Source organism: Astyanax mexicanus, chromosome 20 (genome assembly GCF_023375975.1).
Source record: "Astyanax mexicanus isolate ESR-SI-001 chromosome 20, AstMex3_surface, whole genome shotgun sequence".
In the NCBI taxonomy this organism is placed as follows: domain Eukaryota; kingdom Metazoa; phylum Chordata; class Actinopteri; order Characiformes; family Acestrorhamphidae; genus Astyanax; species Astyanax mexicanus.
Window position 1 is genome coordinate 19412302 of NC_064427.1, and position 15223 is coordinate 19427524.

At 35.8% G+C, this 15223-nt stretch overlaps 1 protein-coding gene across 4 annotated transcripts in view; it reads left to right on the forward strand.

Annotated features, from left to right (window-relative positions):
• The window catches only part of unc13bb (unc-13 homolog Bb (C. elegans)), a 144066-nt gene that overhangs the window by 99558 nt on the left and 29285 nt on the right, over positions 1–15223 (forward strand). For all 4 annotated transcript variants that reach the window (XM_022681117.2, XM_049468626.1, XM_049468623.1 and 1 more), the window contains 9 exons: positions 4647–4762; positions 7094–7257; positions 10125–10275; positions 11854–11922; positions 12017–12106; positions 13192–13332; positions 13437–13567; positions 13728–13813; positions 13927–14053. In XM_022681117.2, the coding sequence (XP_022536838.2) occupies positions 4647–4762; positions 7094–7257; positions 10125–10275; positions 11854–11922; positions 12017–12106; positions 13192–13332; positions 13437–13567; positions 13728–13813; positions 13927–14053 (1075 nt within the window). The remainder of the gene's footprint in view (positions 1–4646; positions 4763–7093; positions 7258–10124; positions 10276–11853; positions 11923–12016; positions 12107–13191; positions 13333–13436; positions 13568–13727; positions 13814–13926; positions 14054–15223) is intronic.

A 15223-nucleotide genomic window follows, 5' to 3' on the forward strand; every position in this document is an offset into this window, starting at 1 on the left:
TAAATATAAGAAGTTTAGTGTCTATTATTAACTTCACCATTTTTGCCTGCTCTGTGTTGTTAAATAGATTTTTTTTTCCTTTTTATTAAAATCACCTCTAGTATGTATTTTCTGAATTTCTCTGATACAACAGCTCAATTCTAATTCTTCAGGTTAAAGGTGCTTCCTCTTTCAATCAGCTATAACATGTATTTGTATCAGGCTACAAACAGGGCTGCTTTATGAATTCATGCAACGCAACTATGTCTTAAAAGCATTTGCCACTGTTTTACTCTCATTCAGTGTGGGCATACCTTTTTTACTTATCTTACTTTTATATTTTTTACACTTAAGGTTTTGGAAAAATAAAAATAACCAAAAAGTTTTGGGAAAGTCATGGAAATTTGCATTTCACAAATGTTTGTTTCCATTTATCGGCTGAGAAAAGCTATTTTTAGCTAAAAAAAAAAAAAAAAATCATCAACTCAGAGTTAGTTCAGTAATATAGCACAGTCAACATTGTTTTAAATGTTTGTTATTTTATCATTATAGTTATAGTTTATTTTTGGTTTTATTCCAATGTCTGCACTGATGTTTAAAAGATTTTATGGTCATGAAACATGGAAAAGTCATGAAAAAGCATGGAAATGGATTGTTTAAAAAGTGTATAAACTCTGTGTATAGAATCATGCATGTTTTTTAAACCAGCGCCACCTGAGGGCCTGAAGTTCACCAGCATCTCATACTAACAATAGCCATATGCACAATTTATGCAGTGTTTGATGCTTATTTTAGTATTTGACTAAAGTAACTGCAAGTTTTTTTTATTTTAAAGTCTACGTTTAATCAAATGTGAGAATTGTGTGAATTTCATATATATATATATATATATATATATATATATATATATATATATATATATTATATATATATATATATATATATTATATATATATATATATATATATATATATGCGTGTATAAGTGAACCAACTGCAGTGATTCACTTATACTTAGATCCCCCACTGCTCTCAAACCCTCACCTTAAACGACACTGTGAGCTTCAGCCCGGCTGCTGCTATTTTCAGTGTTCTCTGCTTTTTGCAGAAATCCACTCGAGTTTAAAGTGCAGCGAGTAACAGCGTGCAGAAACCAGAGGACCAGCTCAAGACTAGCTTTTGCTGGTGTCTGGTTTTGGATGGTGAAGGTACTTTAAAAAAAAAAAAAACTACTCTGTAAAAGTGAACATGACTTCTTTCTCAAATAACTTTAGTGAAATTTACTTATTTTTTGTAATATCCTAAAGATTTAACTCATGAAATTTTAGTAAATTTCTATTTTTTTAACTAAATAAACTTAAATAAACTACACCCAACCCTTTTACCATCTTTAACAGTCTTAAATACTGTATGTGTCCCATATCAGTGGGAAGTGTGAAAGTGCAGTGCCGTGTTTTCCTGCAAAATCTTACAGCACTTCCTGCTTCCCTCTGCTGACAACTTTTTAGAGCTGTGGATTTCATTTTCCAGCAGGACTTGGCACACTGCCAACCCTGCAAAAAGTACCAAATGGTCTTATATAATATTCAAATTTTCTGAGGTACTGACCTTTGTTTCACGTTTTGGACTGAATTACAGAAATAAAGTAACTTTGCAATGATATTCTAATTGTTTGAGATGCACTAGTATATGGGGAAATTGTGGTATGTAATACGGGGCATTTTACAGTCATATGAAAAAGTTTGGGCACCCCTATTAATCTTAATCATTTTTAGTTCTAAATATTTGGGTGTTTGCAACAGCCATTTCAGTTTGATATATCTAATAACTGATGGACACAGTAATATTTCAGGATTGAAATTAGGTTTATTGTACAGAAAATGTGCAATATGCATTAAACCAAAATTTGACCAGTGCAAAAGTATGGGCACCCTTATCATTTTATTGATTTGAATACTCCTAACTACTATTTACTGACTTACTGAAGCACAAAATTGGTTTGTTAACCTCTTTGAGCTTTGAAATTCATAGCCAAGTGTATCCAATCATGAGAAAAGGTATTTAAGGTGGCCAATTGCAAGTTGTTCTCCTATTTGAATCTCCTCTGAAGAGTGGCATCATGGGCTCATCAAAACAACTCTCAAATGATCTAAAAACAAAGATTGTTTAACATAGTTGTTCAGGGGAAGGATACAAAAAGTTGTCTCAGAGATTTAACCTGTCAGTTTCCACTGTGAGGAACACAGTAAGGAAATGGAAGACCACAGGGACAGTTCTTGTTAAGCCCAGAAGTGGCAGGCCAAGAAAAATATCAGAAAGGCAGAGAAGAAGAATGGTGAGAACAGTCAAGGACAATCCACAGATCATCTCCAAAGAGCTGCAGCATCATCTTGCTGCATATTGTGTCACTGTGCAACAGAGTTGCCTGAGGTGTGCTTTTGCATAAATGCAGAAATTGGCTTCTTTGGCAGAAATGGCTTCTTTCGCATCACAATCAATAAAATGATAAGGGTGCCCATACATTTGCACTGGTCAAATTTTGGTTTAATGCATATTGCACATTTTCTGTTAGTACAATAAACCTCATTTCAATCCTGAAATATTACTGTGTCCATCAGTTATTAGATATATCAAACTGAAATGGCTGTTGCAAACACCCAAATATTTAGAACTAAAAATGATTAAGATTAATAGGGGTGCCAAAACTTTTTCATATGACTGTAACATCATGTAGTGAAATGCTTAAAATGTGTGAGGAAAGTGGTCAGAAGCCCAGAGAACTAACCGTAGCACCTCAGTCCAATCCCAAAAATGAGGTTCTTTGGTGTTGAGAATCTGTGTGAGGGTGTCTGAACTCCATTACCCACGTCTCCCTGCCCTTCGGCTGGTCTCTTCCTGCACAATTACCTCCAATATGGATGGAGAGGCCCTGGGGCTTCTGCTTTATTCTCTAGCTCTATCATCTCTGCAATGTTCCCCCTCTTTATCGCTGGCCTTCTCTGGGTGATCTGGCAACATCACGTCATTATACAATACATGGTCTAAAGTATTAGGACACCTGCTTATAGAATATGTCTTCAGAAACTAAAGATTTTAAAGAGCAAATCTTGTTTTCTTGTTCTTTTGGATGTGTAGTTGTTCGATACCTGATTTATGGTCTTTTCTGATTCCTGATTTTCTCAGTGTCTTTTGCACTTTTGTGCTTTTCTAATTTCCCTTTTCTGTTGCATTGATTCTCCTGTTACAATTACAGCCAATACTAGTAATTGTGTTTCTCTCTGTATCTCTCTCTCTGTATCTCTCTCTCTGTATCCCTCTCTCTGTATCTCTCTCTCTCTGCATCTCTCTCTCTCTCTTCATGCTCCACTCCCACTCTCCTGCAGTGATCCGCCTTGATTATCATGTAGTCGACTCCCGTCGGAAATCGGCTGATCAGTCGACACGTATAAATTACTCTAATAATTTGGCTGTCAGGGAAACAGCCGGGCAGGCTGAACCCTGTGACTCTCAGGAGATCAGCGCTGGTCTTAGATCAGCCCCGTCCTTATATACTGGAGTTTTTAATAAAATGTTTCTCTGCCTCATTACTGTAATTTAACCCAGTGTGTGTGTGTGTGTAAGTGTGTGTGTAAGTGTGTGTGTAAGTGTGTGTGTAAGTGAGTGTGTAAGTGAGTGTGTAAGTGAGTGTGTAAGTGAGTGTGTAAGTGAGTGTGTAAGTGTGTGTGTAAGTGTGTGTGTGTGTGTGTGTGTGTGTGTGTGTTAGTGAAGATGCACCCTATGAATTATCTGTTGGAAGGCCAGATGTATTCACTGTAGATGCAGTACACGTAAAACCAATATTACATTTTGGCTGAAACTGAACAAAATAAACATTTTGGCTAAAAGTAAAGAAAATTAAAGATTTTGGCTAATGAAATTTGGCTACTGAAAATTTTAACTGAAATCGAACAAAATAAAATATTTTGGCTGAAACTGAACATAATGAGACATTTTGGCTAAAACTGAACATAATGAGCAGTTGTGGCTGAAACTGGACAAAATAAATCATTTTGGCTAAAACTCAACAAAATTAAACGTTTTTGCTAAAACTAAAGATAATTAAAGATTTTGGCTAATGAAATTTGGCTAATGAAAATTTCCACTGAAATCGAACAAAATTAAACATTTTGGCTGAAACTGAAAAAAATAAAACATTTTAGCTGAAATCGAACAAAATTAAATAGTTGGACTGAACACAGTTAAACAGTTTGACTGGAATAGAACAAAATGATACATTTTAACTGATTATAATGAATAAAAGGCAGCCGGTCTTTTGGTAAAGAAACAAATGCTAAAGCTAAGTTAGCTCAGATAACGTTACTATTCTAGCCCTGTACAGCTCGTAGCTTTCAGATGGGAAACTGACCGTATGGTGAAACATAATAAATGGATACAAAGACGAGTGTTGGCAATTTTCAGGTAAATATTTTAGTTTGTCAAATATCTGGTTCATCTCTACTTATGATGTACAGTGTATCAGTAATTCTGGTTATAAATAAACGCTGGTTGGGTTTATATTTGAAAGTCCTGTCCTTACCCAGATTTATGGTGGATTTTAAAGTGCAGACATAAATGACTATATAAAACGTGTGTGTGTGTGTGTGTGTGTGTGTATTTATCCTACTACAGAGAAAAGAACTGATAAGTCTGCAGTGTCCGGCGCGATCCGTCTTCAGATCAGTGTGGAAATTAAAGGAGAAGAGAAAGTGGCTCCTTACCATGTGCAGTACACCTGTCTACACGAGGTACATCAACTAACATGCTAATTAAATAGTGGCTTACACTGTGTAATAACAAGGTTAAGTGACCTAAATAATAGCATATATTAGCTAAATGCTACTTTTCATTAGCTAATGCCACAGATAGGTATTATGTTACATTATGTTAGCTAACAGTTCGCTTACATTAGATAATAAAAGTTAGCTTGTCATTGTTACACGTTAGCTTAGCCCACCGCTACCTTTCATTAGCTCAAAGAGCTTGTTTTAGTTATAAACCATAGCTTAGCTACATTAGCCAAATACTACTGTTCATTATAAAAACGTTAGCTCTAAACATTAGATTAGTTACATTAGTACATTAGTTAAACTAGTTTGTATTAGCCATAAGTTAGCTTGGGTTAGCTAAATTATCACTTGTTATATATATACCGCTTAAATATTAGATAAAAGTTAGCTTGCAGTAGATAATAATTTGATTGCATATGCTAAACGTTTGTTTGTATTAGCCAAACAGTAGCTTAGCTGCATCAGCTAAACACTATGTTTTATTATTTAAATCTTAGCGTGTTTTAGCCAAACAGCAGCTAAGCTAAATTAGCTAGACACTATGTTCTATTATTTAAATCTTAGCGTGTTTTAGCCAAACAGTAGCTAAGCTAAATTAGCTAAACACTATGTTTTATTATTTCAATTTTAGCGTGTTTTAGCCAAACAGCAACTAAGCTAAATTAGCTAAACACTATGTTTTATTATTTAAATCTTAGCGTGTTTTAGCCAAACAGCAGCTAAGCTAAATTAGCTAAACACTATGTTTTATTATTTAAATCTTAGCGTGTTTTAGCCAAACAGTAGCTAAGCTAAATTAGCTAAACACTATGTTTTATTATTTCAATTTTAGCGTGTTTTAGCCAAACAGTAGCTAAGCTAAATTAGCTAAACACTATGTTTTATTATTTAAATCTTAGCGTGTTTTAGCCAAACAGTAACTAAGCTAAATTAGCTAAACACTATGTTTTATTATTTTTAATGTTAGCGTGTTTTAGCCAAATAGTGGCTAAGCTAAATTAGCTAGACACTATGTTCTATTATTTAAATCTTAGCGTGTTTTAGCCAAACAGTAGCTAAGCTAAATTAGCTAAACACTATGTTTTATTATTTCAATTTTAGCGTGTTTTAGCCAAACAGCAACTAAGCTAAATTAGCTAAACACTATGTTTTATTATTTAAATCTTAGCGTGTTTTAGCCAAACAGCAGCTAAGCTAAATTAGCTAAACACTATGTTTTATTATTTAAATCTTAGCGTGTTTTAGCCAAACAGTAGCTAAGCTAAATTAGCTAAACACTATGTTTTATTATTTCAATTTTAGCGTGTTTTAGCCAAACAGTAGCTAAGCTAAATTAGCTAAACACTATGTTTTATTATTTAAATCTTAGCGTGTTTTAGCCAAACAGTAACTAAGCTAAATTAGCTAAACACTATGTTTTATTATTTTTAATCTTAGCGTGTTTTAGCCAAATAGTGGCTAAGCTAAATTAGCTAAACACTATGTTTTATTATTTAAATCTTAGTGTGTTTTAGCCAAACAGTAGCTAAGCTAAATTAGCTAAACACTGTTTTATTATTTCAATTTTAGCGTGTTTTAGCCAAACAGTAGCTAAGCTAAATTAGCTAAACACTATGTTTTATTATTTTTAATTTTAGCGTGTTTTAGCCAAACAGTGGCTAAGCTAAATTAGCTAAACACTATGTTTTATTATTTAAATCTTAGCGTGTTTTAGCCAAACAGTAACTAAGCTAAATTAGCTAAACACTATGTTTTATTATTTAAATCTTAGTGTGTTTTAGCCAAACAGTAGCTAAGCTAAATTAGCTAAACACTATGTTTTATTATTTCAATTTTAGCGTGTTTTAGCCAAACAGTAGCTAAGCTAAATTAGCTAAACACTATGTTTTATTATTTTTAATTTTAGCGTGTTTTAGCCAAATAGTGGCTAAGCTAAATTAGCTAAACACTATGTTTTATTAGTAAAAAGTTAGCTCGTATTAGCTGAGCATTAGTTTACAGTAGCTAAGTGATATCATATTAAAAACTGCTATATATTTTTTTTTTTATTTCTGTGGTTTTTAGCTGTGATGCTTATCTTGGTTATTCAGCAAAAAGAATAAAGTTTATTTTTGATGTTTTTATAGTTGTGTTTAGTAAAGCACTGCAGGTATAACAGTGATCAGAGCAGCTCCTGTAATCTGCTGTAGCTGAATAATTGCAGTAGAGGTCACACTGGGGGCAGAATCCTCATATTTTACTAACATGTTCCATAAACTGCATTAATAAACCCTCTATAAATCTCTGCAGAACCTCTTCCACCACACCACGGACGTCCTTGGCCAGGGAGCGGTGAGGATCCCGGACGCCCGCGGGGACGACGCCTGGAAGGTTTATTTTGACGATGTGGCGCAGGAGATAGTGGACGAGTTCGCAATGCGTTATGGGATTGAGTCCATCTACCAGGCCATGACGTACGTACTGCACTGAAGCATCGTCCAATAGCGGTGGAAATCACAGGGCATCTCACCATAACCATGATATCACGAGCTACAATCTCAAATAGCTTAATGCAATTATTAGAAGAGATGTACACACTTTTTGAGGACTATAAAATAAAAAAAAAAATTCTGACTATAGGGCGCAACAGATTATAAGGAACCTTCGCTTTGAATGTCAAACTATCAAATTCGAACGAGCGCTGAATATTAATCTATACAGATTTATTTCCTGAAAACTGTTTCTTTTATTTGAGTAAATTGCTTCCGTTTATTTACAGCAAGCTTAGATTTACAATATTTTGTCTAAGGGTGAGTTTTTAGTGAAGTTTCTCCAGCACTAAGGCTGGGTGCAGCAGCATTAGCATTAGCGGCTAACAAGTGCAGCACACTGAGGAACCCTGAGTGTTTCTGTAACCCAAGGCGCTGGCAGCTAGCTTGTTTTTAACATGGCAAACGCAACAGACTACCGTCCGATATACTCTACGATATGCTCTGAACGGCAAAAGAGCTAGTGCTGTGGTTAGCGGCTAATGCTAGTGCTGCTGCACCCAGCCTTAATGCTGGAGAAACTTCACTAAAAACTCACCCTTATAAAGCTGTATTTCAGGAGAGTGGCTTTACTGCTGTTTAATACCTGAATGGTTGAATTCATACATAAGGAGCACTAGATGATTTTAAGTGCAACTAAAGTAATTGGACATGTTGTGTGTTTTACAGTTTATTATTTAATTAGAAAAGGTCCAGATTTGTTTATATATATATATATATATATATATATATATATATATATATATATATATATATATAAGAAGGGGACACATGGTTTTATTAGTTGTTTTCTGTTCTTATTTTATTGCCTGGTGTTTTTTTTTACGTGTCTGAAGCTCTTCACCGCTGCAGTTTTAAATTGTGTCCCCTCCTGACGCAGCTCGTATAATAGAGAAAAGCTTTTTTATGGCTGTGATGTAAATGGATTCTGCACTGAGTTCAGGTCTCGTGAGACAAATACGAGACCTCTTGAGCTTCGGCAGCATCAGAAATAAAGCTCTGAGTGCTCTTTCTGTCTCAGGGTGGTAATGAATTGAGGCATGAGGCAGCAGAGGCAGCAGCAGCTGTAGGATACCAAGCGTGTTTGGTAGAATGTAGGGCTGCACATATCAGTTTTTATTACTTTTGGACATATATTGGACATTTGTTTTTGTGCACCATAGAGGTGGGCGATATGGCTCTTAAATAATATCACAATATATTTTATGGTATTTTTGTGATAACGACACTCGTGGCGAAATGACAACACTCAATTAAAAAAAACAAATATATATATATATATATATATATATATATATATATATATATATATATATATATATATATATATATATATATATATTTTTTTTTTTTTTTTTTTTTTTTTTTTAAGAATACGCTACTGCAACAAAATGAGAATTACATTATATTACTGCATACGATATGATATGACACATTTGTAACAGATGATCCAGTCAGTGCTCCAGAATGTCATGATACTAAAATGAATGCACTCCATATATCTCCATATATGTAGAATTCAAGTAAAATAAATAATAATGAACAGATATAATCTGTCTCTGGTAGATATATAATGGGAAATGAGAACAGTGTGAATTTTTCTTTTGCTAAAAACAGCAAAAAAAAAAAGAAAAAGAAAAAAAAAGGAATACCCCGATGTGATCATTAGAATTGGGTGATATGCCACCATATTTCAGGGTATAATATTGTTCACAATATTAAAAAATGTTGGCAACGATACAATATGGCACACCCCTAGTTCACCATTATTTAGCCAAAATCCTGTGGAAAGATTGATAGAAACCACCTGGTATACTATAATGTTCACCTTAGCAACACCTTAGCAAATGTTTGTAATACCTTAGCAACCAGTAGGAATCAGGTTATCTGCATAACAAACCATTCTAGTTATTTATTTTGTATTAATCTATTTATTAATCTATTGTAGCCAATAAAACGGGAGTATAATAATCATAAAATAAATAGTCAATATTGTTAATCATTTATGTTTATATTTCATTTATGTTTTTTGTACTTCTCTAAGTACACTTTTATAGGCATTATTTTGCAAACAAAAATATCTTCTTGTTAACAGGGAACTTGTTTTTTTAAAGGCCATTTTTTTATTTTAAAATAAAAAAGGTTATTTAATTTAAGCAAATGTGAAAGATGTGGCAAAACTATTTTTTTTTTTTGTTTATTTGTTTTATTTGGGTTTTAGCCAAATAATTTTGTTTTATTGCACCCAAGATATTTTTACTGAAGTACTTAAAGAGTTAAATCTTAAAATAGTAATAAGTTACTAGTTCAAATCTCAGGTCATGCTGCTTCTCCATCAGCAGCCGGAGTCAGAGAGAGAGAGAGAGAGTACAGTAGGTCATGCTGTTTCTCCATCAGCAGCTGGAGTCTGAGAGAGAGAGAGAGAGTACAGTAGGTCATGCTGTTTCTCCATCAGCAGCTGGAGTCTGAGAGAGAGAGAGAGAGAGAGTACAGTAGGTCATGCTGTTTCTCCATCAGCAGCCGGAGTCTGAGAGAGAGAGTACAGTAGGTCACACTGCTTCTCCATCAGCAGCCAGAGTCCGAGAGGGAGAGAGAGCTCAGTAGGTCATGCTGTTTCTCACAGGCATCTGTTTGCTGATGAATCAGAGGTGGGCATCTGGTGCTGTTTTCAGAGATCGTTGTGATGCTGCCTATTGATGTTGCATTAGCGACAGTTGAAAAGCAGGTGGAGTCTGACTTATGAAACAATGTAAGAACTAAAATTAACTCTCATTTTATCTCTTTATTTCTAGGCACTTCGCTTGTCTTTCCTCTAAGTACATGTGTCCTGGTGTACCCGCTGTGATGAGCACCCTGCTGGCCAACATTAACGCCTTTTACGCTCACACCACCGCCTCCACCAACGTCTCCGCCTCCGACCGCTTCTCCGCCTCAAACTTTGGGGTAAAGAGCCAATCAATCAACTTTAGTTTCTGAATCAGTTTCTCTGATTTTCCTATTTATAGGTTTATGTTTGAGTAAAATGAACATTTTTGTTTTATTCTATAAACCCAAATTCCAAATAAAAATATTGCCATTTAGAGGATTTATTTGTAGAAAATGAGAAATATCTGAAGTAACAAAAAAGAAAAAGATGCAGAGCTTTCAGACCTCAAATAATGCAAAGAAAACAAGTTTATATTCATAAAGTTAAGAGTTCAGAAATCAATATTTGGTGAAATAACTCTGGTTTTTAATCACAGTTTTCATGCATCTTGGCATCATGTTCTCCTCCACCAGTCTTACACACTGCTTTTGGATAACTTAATGCCTTTACTCCTGGTGCAAAAATTTAAGCAGTTCAGCTTGTTTTGATGGCTTGTGATCATCTATTTTTCTCTTGATTATATTCTAGAGGATTTCTGATCATTTTGAGTGGTTTTCCAGAGCTGTATTTAGCTTGTTCTTTTAGCAGCTTTTATTTCAGATTTTTAATATAATTACTAAGCTAAAACCAAGGCAAAAGTAAGCCCTTTCAGAGTGATGAGGTGATAAACTGAAAAATCATTAAAAAACAGAGAAATTAGCTATTTCTTCTACTTTTAGTCAGATATTGACAAAATGTCTAGATTTAGCAGTAAGAAATGCACAGTTTAATAGAAAAACACTGCACCCAGTTCAATGAGCTTGTCTGTTTATTTTTTATCACATTGCTTTTTGCTAATGCTTGTAATAAAACAATATTAATTTAAAAAATAAAGTTTGCCACCAGCCGAGAAAATAATCTCGCTAATGTATTAAAGCCTTACTTTAATACAAGAGTCCCATTCCACTAAAACAAAGTTAACTAATGTAGCTTAATATATCACAGCAGAGTGTACGCTAATCCTGTTTACTCAATAGGGAATAGGAATATAAAGCACACTTATGTGTGGCTTCGTACAGCTGGATCGTCTGCTATTGTAATTGAGTTTGATTGTGATTCAGTACAACATACAGGGGTTGGACAATAAAACTGAAACACCTGTTATTTTAGTGTGGGAGGTTTCATGGCTAAATTGAAACAGCCTGGTGGCCAATCTTCATTAACTGCACATTGCTCCAGTAAGAGCAGAGTGTGAAGGGTCAATTAGCAGGGTAAGAGCACAGTTCTGCTCAAAATATTGCAATGCTTACAACATTATAGGTGACATACCAGAGTTTAAAAGAGGACAAATTGTTGGTGCACGTCTTGCCAGCGCATCTGTGACCAAGACAGCAAGTCTTTGTGATGTATCAAGCGCCACGGTAGCCAGGGTAATGTCAGCATACCACCAAGAAGGACCAACCACATGCAACAGGATTAACTGTGGACGCTGTAAGAGGAAGCTGTCTGAAAGGGATGTTCGGGTGCTAACCCGGATTGTATCCGAAAACATAAAACCCCGGCTGATCAAATCACGGCAGAATTCAATATGCACCTCAATGATGTTTCAGATTGAGAGTAGACTAAATGCTTTAGTGCACTTTCGCTATTTCACTGATTTTACATTCTCCCAACAGAAAGAGCGGTTCGTGAAGCTCCTGGACCAGCTGCACAATTCTCTACGTATTGATCTCTCCATGTACCGGGTGAGTCCCAGTGATCAGAGCTTATCAGCCTTAATTCACTCTCTAACATCATGCTCTACTTCTTCTGAACTCTGATGTGTTTCCTGTTTTCCAGAATAACTTCCCTGCTAGCAGTAAGGACCGCCTGCAGGACCTCAAGTCCACAGTGGACCTGCTGACCAGCATCACCTTCTTCAGAATGAAGGTACACACAGCAGCACATTTGCTTGATTAGTGATTGATTCTGTGATTATTTAGGTGATTGGTTGGTTAGTAATTGGTTGGTATGGGATTTGCTAAGGGATTTGTTGAGTGGTTATGCGATTGGTTAATTGGATGATTTTTGATTGGTTGGTTGGATAATTGCTAGTTGGTTGGTTGGTTAAGTGATTAGTTTTTTGTTTGTTTGGTTTGGTGAGTAGTTGAGTAATTATTTAGATTTTTGTTTGGGTGGATGTGTGATTGATTGGTTAGTGGGTTATTTTTTTGGATAAATGTTTAGTTGTTTGGCTGTTTGAGAGATGTATTATTTTTTTGGATGGTAAATTGTTTGAGTGCTCTGTTGGTTGGTTGATTGGGTAAGTGGTTGGTTCAGTCATTGCTTGGGTGGTTAATAAGTTGGCTGGTTAGTTAGTTAGTTAGTTGGGTGGTTGGTTGGGTAATAGGGTGATTGGTTATTTGGCTGATTAGTTGGTGGAATCGTTGGGTGATATGGTGATTGGTTGGTTGATTGATTAGTTGGCTGATTAGTTGGTTGGTTGGTTGAGTGGGTGGATGGCTGTTTGGTTGGGTCTGATGAGTTGGTTGGTTTGGTGATTATTTAGGTGTTTGGGTGGGTGGTTGTGTGGTCGATTGGTTAGTGGGCCGATTGGTTTATTGGGTGACTGTCAGTTGCTTACTTGTTTGGGAGATTTATTGGTTGATTGGTTGGTTCAGTAGTTGGTTGGGTGGTTTATTGGTTGGGTGAATAGGTGATTAGTTGATTGTTGGCTGGATAATTTGTTGAGTGTTTGTTCGGTGTGGAGATTGGTTGAAATGTTGGATGATTGATTTGATGATTGTAGGGTAGTCAGTTGGCTGGGTGATAGTTGCTTGGTTGGTTGGTTGATTGGTTTGTTTGTTTGGATAGGTAAATGTGTGATCAAATTGTTGGTGGTGTGATTGGTTTGTTGGGTTAATTGGTTGGGTGGTTGATTAGTTGGTTGATTGAATAGTTGATTGATTGTTTGAATGGGTGATTAATTGGGTTAAACATCATGCAACCTAAACTCTTGAGCCTCTGCTGGACAGGTCCAGGAACTGCAGAGTCCTCCCAGAGCGAGCCAGGTGGTGCGAGACTGTGTGAAGGCATGCCTTAACTCCACCTACGACTACATCTTCAACAACTGCCAGGAACTCTACAGCCGGCAGTACCAGCCAGTAGGAGATCTGGTCAGCTATTATCTTCTTTGTCGTCATTATCCAAAAGGTGTCTTGGAGAGTGTGGAGTTTTTTCTGTGGCTGATTTATTTTCTCTTTTTTTTTTTCGACTTCAGAATAAAGAGGAATGTCCTCCAGAGGAACAGGGACCCAGCATCAAGAACCTGGACTTCTGGCCCAAACTCATCACCCTGATCGTCTCCATCATCGAGGAGGATCGCAACTCATACACACCCGTCCTCAACCAGTGAGTGATTACTGCAGCTTACACACACACACAGTGAAGAATTATAAACCTTCAACCTTCCAATAGTTTATCATCAGCCAGTGTGAACAGCACACAGATTAAAGTGAACTGAATCAGTGAGAAGCTAAATAAGCTGCTGTTGCTTCTTCTCTATGCTCAGGTTTCCTCAGGAGCTGAATGTGGGGAAAGTTTGTGCCGAGGTCATGTGGATTCAGTTCTCTCAGGATATGAAGTACGCCATGGAAGGTGAGTTTTAACACAGGACAGTTTCATATCCAGCCATACAGAATATCCAAGTACACCACATATTATCTAAAAATGGTATTTGGAAACGCTCTCATTTGTGTATTTCTCCTCAGAGCATGAGAAGCATCGTCTGTGTAAGAGCGCAGACTACATGAACCTGCACTTTAAGGTGAAGTGGCTCTATAACGAGTACGTGAAGGATCTTCCAGCCTTCAAAGGAGTGATTCCTGAATACCCAACGTAAGCTAATCACACAGTTTATACACCCGAATATTTACACAGTGTTTTTTCAAATGTAGATTAATACTAAAGTCATCCAAACTATGAAGAAAAACATACAGAATTCTCTTGTAAACAAAAAAGTGTTAAACAAACCGGAATATGCACCTCTAGCTTGACATGACTTTTTGCACTTAATTTATAAGGTAGAGCATCCTGATATTTAGGCTTTCAGTTAACAGCTGTGCTGCTGAACTCGTCAAGAGTTAATTACTTGAGTTTCTTGCCTCTTAATAAAGTGTTTGAGAGCATCAGTTGTAAAGTAAGGAAGAGGTAGCGTTACAGGTATACAGTGAATAGCTCTATTTGAGTAATGTTCTAATCCAGATTATGTAGAGCTGCAGTGATTAGTCGATATAATCAATAATGTTGATTATATAAATTCGTATGTACCACTTTAAAATAAGACTACCTTTATAAAGGGTTTATAAATGGTTTACAATTAGTTTATTAATGGTTACTAATTAGGTTGTAAATGCCTTAAAAATCATTAATAATCAGTTGTAACACATATGTAGAAAGGGCAACAATGACCTGTTGTTTGCCAAATAGTGAACCCACAGCCGTCTATACTGTTGCCCTTTCTACATATGTGTTATAACTGATTATTAATGACTTTTAAGGCATTTACAACCTAATTAGTAACCATTACTTAACTAATTGTAAACCATTTATAAACCCTTTATAAAGGAAGTCTTGTTTTAAAGTGGTACCAATTCGTCGACTATAAATTTCTTTGTCGACTAATCGTTCATTTTTAATAGTACTGCATTACACAAAGTGCTTGGAACAGAAGCGCAATGGGAGATGGGTAAATGGCTCACTCACACAGTTCACACTCAACGCTCAAACAGAACAGATTACATATTTAATCACTAATTGGTTGGTTGGTTGGTTGAGTTGTCATGTAATTGGTTAAGTGGTTGATTAGATGAATGGTTGTTTGGCTGATTGGTTGGTTGGGCAATTCTTTGGTTGGCTGGCTGGTCAGTCTGTTGGATGATAGATGGATAATTGTTGGTTAGTCTGTTGACTGTGTGATTATTTGTTTGGTTAGTTGATTGGTTTAATCGACTGCCAAAAGAATGATTAGTTGCAGCCCTAATATTATGGCAAGAACTACTCAACTAA